The following is a 7800-nucleotide window of genomic DNA, read 5'->3' on the forward strand; positions in this document are numbered from 1 at the left end:
TGCTGAGCCACTGGGGGGGGGGGCAATTAACCAATTCCACAGGGAATTTCAAATAAAAGCTAAGAAGGTTGTCAACGCATATGAAAATATTTTTTTACCATCAAGAAATTTAGTAACTCGTTTATGTGTAACAAATATCTGAACTACCCTTCCCCCCCAAAGAAAAAAAAACAGAAGTTAATACTTCACCATGCATGGTAGGACCTTGTTCCAGCCACGTATATGTATTACATTCCTGTGAAATCTCTTGAACTTTTGTGAAATTGGTTTGCGGAAACAAGCTTATGAAAATGTTATGAAAACAACTAAAGCTTTGTAAAGCTGCAAGGAGAAGATAACATCCCTGAAAAATGTTGGACTTTCCGATGTAGTACTGGACAGTATGTAGCCAAATGACTGCCATATTACATTCACGTATAAACCAAGTAGTTCTCATTCATATTTTTTCACCGTATCAGATCAGAAAAACTATAAGGATGACCAAACCTTGTATTTATTTTATCCAAAGCCAACAATAAATTATGATTATACCTGTTTCTAAGTTCTCAACCTTCTGCCAAGATTAGTATTAAGGTCTCGATGTTACCAGCTGTAGTGTAACCATCTTTCACAGAACTTAGTTGATTAAGATGCCTCAAAAAGTGTCAAAATCTAAAAAATTTCATAAAAACACAGTGTGACACACTTTGAAAATAAAATGAAACAAATATAGTTCTCAAGAAGAAGTCATAAAGATATTTAATTGTAATCTTACAAATAAATATTTTGAATTTCAGGAAGCTCTTCATTGTGTGATAATCCAACAGCACCTTGTCTTTAGATTTTTTTAACAGTTGTTCTGGTATTGAATGATCAGTGATTAAAAAATAAAGGGAGCTAAACACAATAAGTTTTATCAATAAATATGATTGTATTTCTCTAAAAATTAAAAATTTCATAATATTTTAAGAGATTTTAACTGTTGTAAGTCAATGATATATATATACAAAACTTCATAATATTTTAAGAGATTTTAACTGTTGTAAGTCAATGATATATATATACAAAACTTCATAATATTTTAAGAGATGTTAACTGTTGTAAGTCAATGATATATATATACAAAACTTCATAATATTTTAAGAGATGTTAACTGTTGTAAGTTAATGATAAATACAAAACTATTTTTATTTTTTGGTCTTTATCGATGAACGTTGTAATAAAGCTTATTTAAGCAAAGTAGAATTTTGAAATAGTTTGACGTCATTTATGAAATAAGATGGAACCAGATTCAAATAATTTAATTTTTCACTATATATTTGCTTTAGGTTCATAGTTAAAAGTATACACAACATCGTTTATAAAACAATTAAGAATAAAGTGGATAAAGAAATACAAAAACACGATATTTACCTACACTGATATAAATGCTGGATTAAAGTTTGCAAAAATTATTCTGTAAATTTGAATTAAATTAGCTTGTAGTTAAAAAGCTACAAAATAGTATTTCTACCAGTGAAAAAATTATGAAGTGCTTAAATTTGTAAGCTTTTGCTGAAAGTGAGGTGTTTCTTTTTTATTATATATTTACAATAAATTTAGGATGCAGTCAATACTGCCAACACCCACCTTTCTTAATGCGGTGTATGTTAAAGAATGGAAAATACAATGGAGGTTAAAGGTCTTCGTACCTGTGATCAAGGTGTCAGCTGGAGACACGTTTGAACATAAAGATCAAATAACGGTATTGCTAAACCTAAAATCAAAATTTTCAAAATCCTTATATTTAAAATCAGATGACCTAACAGAATGTCAAAATTTCTGAGTAACACCTTCCAAACTATATCAAACCAAACTATTTTCAGTACCACTATTTTGTTATACATGACAGTTTTTATCCACTTTGTTGTTTTTAACAACGGCACACTTCAAAGAATGGCTGGAAGAAATGGTAGTGTTCTTCAGGCGGTGGAACCGAGTCTAACGCCTGAAAAACAAAATATAATATGAACGATGAAATACCAACGTTTTACATAACATTAAAGTAATAATTTAAAAGTAATCGTTTTTGGTAGCCTACGCTCTTTTCATATTTGTTTTTATAGATTAACTCATTTCAAGAATGCCTTGCTAAGACCTGTGTTCTTTAATTCCTGTCACATGTAATATTAAAGTCACATATATATATATATATATATATATATATGGATGTGTGTGTTTGTTTATACATTTATCTTGGAATATAAAAAATGTTACATAATCATTTTTGTAGAGTTATAACAAGAACTAATTCGGTAGCAAATTCGTATTACTTATTTTTATAAATTTTATTTCCCCAGTAATTAAAATCGGACATATTTTCGTTTATACACTAAAACCTGAAATACGTGTTTAGTTTCCATTATTTGCTTTTACAAGACGTAAGGAAAATGGTTGTTTTTATTGATAACATACATATTGTTTTCATACAAAAGCAACAACTACTATGAAAACAGAAAAATGTTTCCACAGTACTCTGAATGTTATGAGTAAAGCTTCTTCAGTTCCTGAACAATCACGTGACCATCAGAGTGAAGAGACACAGTAGTGTTTCAAGAATCGTCCCTGGAGGTTTGTAAATATTGCAGAAAAGTTCTCCCTAAACGCAGGGACAACAAGAAACCTAATGTCTTCTGCACATGCACTTCCCAGACAATTAATGATAATTGATCTGTCAAAGTGACTGTGGTTCAATAGAGATCACATAAATCATAAACGAAGCTTCAAAAAGAATTGGCTTATCGACCTGATAGTTTCAGATATTCATGGCAATATTTGCGGAAATTTAAAGCAACGTAAATAGGATTTTTTTTCCGTTTCTTCAACAACATAGAAAAATGCAGTTTTTTTTATAGTTACATAACAGTTTTCGTGAACACTTAAGATAATCTTATCTTTTTTTGAAGGGTATATGTTTCAAATTTAAGCTCGTTGCTGCATCTAAAACAGTTTTTTAAATCAATGCTTCATTACATTAAAGCTGTTTAAAAGTGTGACTGTATCTTCTGTACTTCATCCGATTGATGTCACTCTTTTCGAAACTCCACCAACTTGGAAAAAACAGTATTTCTAAAACTGATTCCGAAATCATTAAACTTTCCACTTAGATGTTTGGTTTAGTTGTTGTTAAGCGCATATCTATATAATGGCCTCTGCCAATTTATTAAGTTGTCAAAACCAGTGATATAATTGAAGATTTAGTACTCCAGGTTGTATCTATTTTCTTGATAATGTAGAAATATTTCATTAGTTAATTAGTTTCTTATACTTCCATTAAAAGAATCAGATATATCGTGGACCGAAAAGTTCATCAACGAATCGATAGAAGTAACTGGAAAATTTCAGAGTTTAATTACAATTTTATTCGACCACCTTATTACGTTTCAGAGCTATTATAATAGATATCGAATGTAGACGATTTATGGTCGGTAACTTCTTTAGATTAATTTTCCAGTTCACGATCTGTGTTTTGATCCAGGAGGTATCACAATTCAGAGTTCTAGATATGCTAAACAATGTTTTTGTTTTATCCGGATATTTGTCAAGCTGAGCTCCACTTAAAAGAATACTTAGAGGCACTGAGTATTAATACTTGTACGTACTCATGTGACACGTTATGAAATCAATGAAAATGATTTGAGGAGAATGAAATGGTATTAGGGTATACCAGGTTAACCAGCTTTACCAGAACCTTATGAAACCCAATTTCTTTTTTGTGTATCAAGTCAATAGCCGAAAATACTCCAGATTTGTCCTCAATATCTTGGGAGGGTTAGATTCTGACAGTCCAAATTCAATAATTAGTTATAAATTAGATATTAATTTAAGTACTTCCCAGATTTTAAAATGTGGTACTGTTAGGTTTGAAAATTTAAGTGTTTATCCTAAAATGACACTCGCTTGTTACAAATATATATATAATGCTTTCAACCCTTTCTCTTTGGAACAGAACAGCTGAACTTGTAAAAGCATTTGCTGACAAGCCAACTGAACACTCGTGAGAGAGTTTTGATAATTTGAACTGAACATGTGTCAGCATCATTCTTTTTTCCACCTCTACACTCCGGGTTTGTTTGCTTGTTTTTTGTTGTTGTTGTTTTTTTTGTACGGGATTTTGCAAACTCTATATGACGTGAGGGAGATCTAGGGAAATGTGAACTATATCAAAATTCAAATCGATTTTTTCACCATTATATTCGCACCTTTTAAAAGAAAAGGCTTGCTTATCACCATATGCTTTTACTCGTTCCGACGAAAATTCTGGACAATGAAAGCTTTGATTAAACCAAAAACTTTATTGCAATATTTATCTATATCTACCGTTTTCATTACAGAATCACTTGCCTAGTTTCAGGCTATTTTCAATAGTCAAGAGATAGGGAAAGATTGTTTGTTTGTTACTTTTAGCAAAGCCACATTGGGTTATCTGTTGTGTCAACTTCGGAGACTCGAACACCGGATTTTAGCATTGTAAGTCCATAGACTTACCGCTGTCCCACCGGTAGACATAGAGAAAGAGAAGAATCGAAAATGATATCGAAGTTAATGTTTCTAACAAAACCTCAAGCTTAAGCCTTAAGTAGATAATAAGTAAAGAAAATACTAAAATAATTAAAATAGTGTTAAAACTCTACAAATTCGTATCTATCAGTTTTAATATCCATACCTTCTTTAATTCGGCAACATAAAGTTCCTTTGCTTCTTTTTGTGACATCTCACCAAGGTCAGACCAAACTTTCCTACGACAAATAAAATAAAAACATTTTCGAAAACTTTGCATCTCAAATCTTACAACTACGCTGTAGCCTCATTCTTTAAAATGTTTACAAGCAAAATTCCAAATTTTCCATATTTGTTAGTGCGCTCAAACGATTTACTGTTATTTCAATTTTTCACTCATACTTCTACCGAACTGACAGCTTGAAGCGTTTTGAATATATATCATAAGGTCCATCTCGAAGTATAGGTTTATTATATTCACAGCAAAGTGTCTAGACAACATTCTCTATTATAGTATTTTGGCACTTGTGTATAAAGTTAAAATCATAAATATTCAACGTTAAAGTGGTACACAATTAAAAATGATGACGTTGTAACGTCGAAAGATGTAGAGTCGTCAACTTTTTGAAGGCCATAGATAGGCCTAAATAAAATGTTTTTAATTGTGTACCAGTTTAGCGTTGAATATTATTTATGATTTTAACATTTTCTGTTTTAGTGAAGTTGTGTAGGCTCACATATCGCTGAACTAAACATCGGAAAATAATTCGTTTTATTTTTAGTATACTCAGCTAAAAAAATTTGGAATAAGAATTCAGATCCAATACTATAAATTTAGCTTTACTATATAATATTTAATTTGCATGTGAGGTACATCTACCATAAAGAACAATACACAGTACAAAGATACATCTATAAAATTTATATTTCAGATAATACAGATCATATTGTTATGAAATCAAGAATACTAAATATTACGAAACAATTCTCTGTAGATCACTAATAAACTTAAGGATTAGCAATCTGTGTTGTTTATTAGCAGCAATCAATTTTTATTGTTACCAGTTTTATGTTTCTGTGGGTGCTATGATTGGCTTGTATGCATTTCTAAATATTAGCTTGACCAATTGTTGAAAAACATTCGTAATATCATACGAATTCTAATAGGAAGAATTAGTTATATACATGTCACGTGAGACCTTATCCATGCAATAGAGATAGTATTGTACATAGGCTCCGCCTTTACACTGGATCATCAACTAATTGCAATATAACGTATTCATGCGTTGTTGCCATATATCGGTGATGGCTCTGAAGGAAAACCTTAAGCCTGTAATCTGATTATAAAACGTAATAAAAAGGTCAAACATATTTACTTCAGAAAAACTGCACTAAAGAAAAATGTTTTGAAAAAGAAATTAAGAAACAAAAAGAGTGAAAATTTATGGTAGACAAATAAACTGTTACACTTTTATAGATATATATATACACAAAGGAATATTTGTTATCATATATAAATATATATATATATAAAAGAGGAAGTTTGTTTATTTTGTTCGCTATAGGAAACCAAAAGATTGAACTTACAAATTGTAAAATAACTTCATAAGAAATTTAATGGTGCTATTTATTTTGCATTTGGTGTAGTATTTAATGACGAAATTGACAATTAATGGTTATTGCGCCATTTTTTTAAAATAAATTTTTTGTAATAAACATAGAAACATAAGCACATTTTGCACATAGAAAGCGTTATGGTGGGAGACACTCAGATCACCTTGCTGTCAATTCAGTATTTCCAAAAACAGTTTTCTTTAAATAGTGCTAAGTGGTTTTATAAGTGATTTAGTAACTTTGTGAATTGCAACTTATTGTTTAGTGATACAGGTGATTTTGCCACCCAAGAAACGACCTTTCTATGGAAAGTCTTTTGCCGCTAAAAGAATGCAAGCACAAAGAGCAGCTGAAACAGAAGAAGAACGCAATCAAATACTTCAAGCAGAAGCTGCAAGACAGGCTGCTCAAATACAGGAAGAGACTCTGGAACAACGTAAAGTTAGACTTCGAGCTCAAGCTGAAAGGCAGGCTACTCAAAGACAGCAAGAAACTGTTGAACAGCACAAAGTCAGAGCTCAGTCAGAATCATCAAGGCAAGCTGGATATAGACAACAATAAACTTCTGAACAACGTCAAACCAGACTTCTATGATTAAAGAATAGCATCTCATGTTAATCTATCAGGGTTTATTTTATTATGTTTTCGATACATCAACATTTACACTTGTGAGCTGTTTTTTAATGGATTGTTCTTGTTGTTGTTTTGTCCTATCCTGTGACTTAGTCACAAATTTAAACAAAGAATTTTAAAAATCAGTCAATAAAATCTCAGTCTCTCATGATATAAAAGACTGTTTAGTTTAGATATTATTGATTAATTTATTTTGTGAGTGAATATTTTATTATTGCTTAGTTTTTGTTATAATAAGAGTTAAAAGCAGACGATCGTAGGAAGCTGTGTTTATGAGTCATTGATGTTGAGACTATCCAACGTCGCGTGCAACACACTGATGTCGAGAATAGAAATTTCTAGAAGGTGGGCAGACGATTAAGTGATAAGCATATAAATAGTGTTCGGCGTAAAGTTAACTACGGTAAAAGTAATAAGCCTAACGATTCACAGAAGGAACAGAGAATATTTAGAAGAAAGAAGACCAAACGATTAAGACAACTCGTGCCACAATTGTAAGTGAATCACATACAGAATACTAGTGCTATAACAATAGGGAATATAGTATAGCTTGTTAACGGAAATTCTAAAGTGATTGAATAGGCCTAAGTAGACTTTTGACAAGAAGAAGATATGTGAAGATAATTGTTTATGATATACCTATAATCTCTATAGTGTGAAGAATTTATTGTACATACGTTTAACTTGTTCCGAATATATATATATATTATTTTGAAAACAAGTGAAGTGCGTGTTGTTCATTTATCGTTGAATTTATCGCCGACAAGTCACAGACACCTACTGTAGAAGAATCCTAAACCCAACAAAACACAGTATATATTTATACTATTAAGTAAAAGCCTTTTATTTTGATAATTTGTGAAAAAATTATATTTTTAAATTCTGACAGTATACATAATCTGAAGTATATGAATCTAAAACGCTTAGAATTTAGCCCCACTATAATTTCGTAACTACGCCCTTATTAACTAAAGTAAAAATCAATAGTAGCTAAAACAACATCTGCAAACTTTCTTTGATTTTACTCCAAAATAA

At 30.8% G+C, this 7800-nt stretch overlaps 1 protein-coding gene across 1 annotated transcript in view; it reads right to left on the reverse strand.

The window, feature by feature from the left end:
* Nucleotides 1-1185: 1185 nt before the first annotated feature.
* LOC111086144 (acyl-CoA-binding domain-containing protein 4-like) overlaps nucleotides 1186-7800 on the reverse strand; it is a 19632-nt gene continuing 13017 nt past the window's right edge. The window contains exons 3-4 of the mRNA XM_022387817.1: nucleotides 4685-4757; nucleotides 1186-1966 (exon numbers count right to left, since the gene is read on the reverse strand). Of these exons, the coding sequence (XP_022243525.1) occupies nucleotides 1892-1966; nucleotides 4685-4757 (148 nt within the window). The 3' untranslated portion in view covers nucleotides 1186-1891. The remainder of the gene's footprint in view (nucleotides 1967-4684; nucleotides 4758-7800) is intronic.

The sequence above is a fragment of the Limulus polyphemus genome, unplaced genomic scaffold, assembly GCF_000517525.1.
Source record: "Limulus polyphemus unplaced genomic scaffold, Limulus_polyphemus-2.1.2 Scaffold880, whole genome shotgun sequence".
Classification (NCBI taxonomy): Eukaryota; Metazoa; Arthropoda; class Merostomata; order Xiphosura; family Limulidae; genus Limulus; species Limulus polyphemus.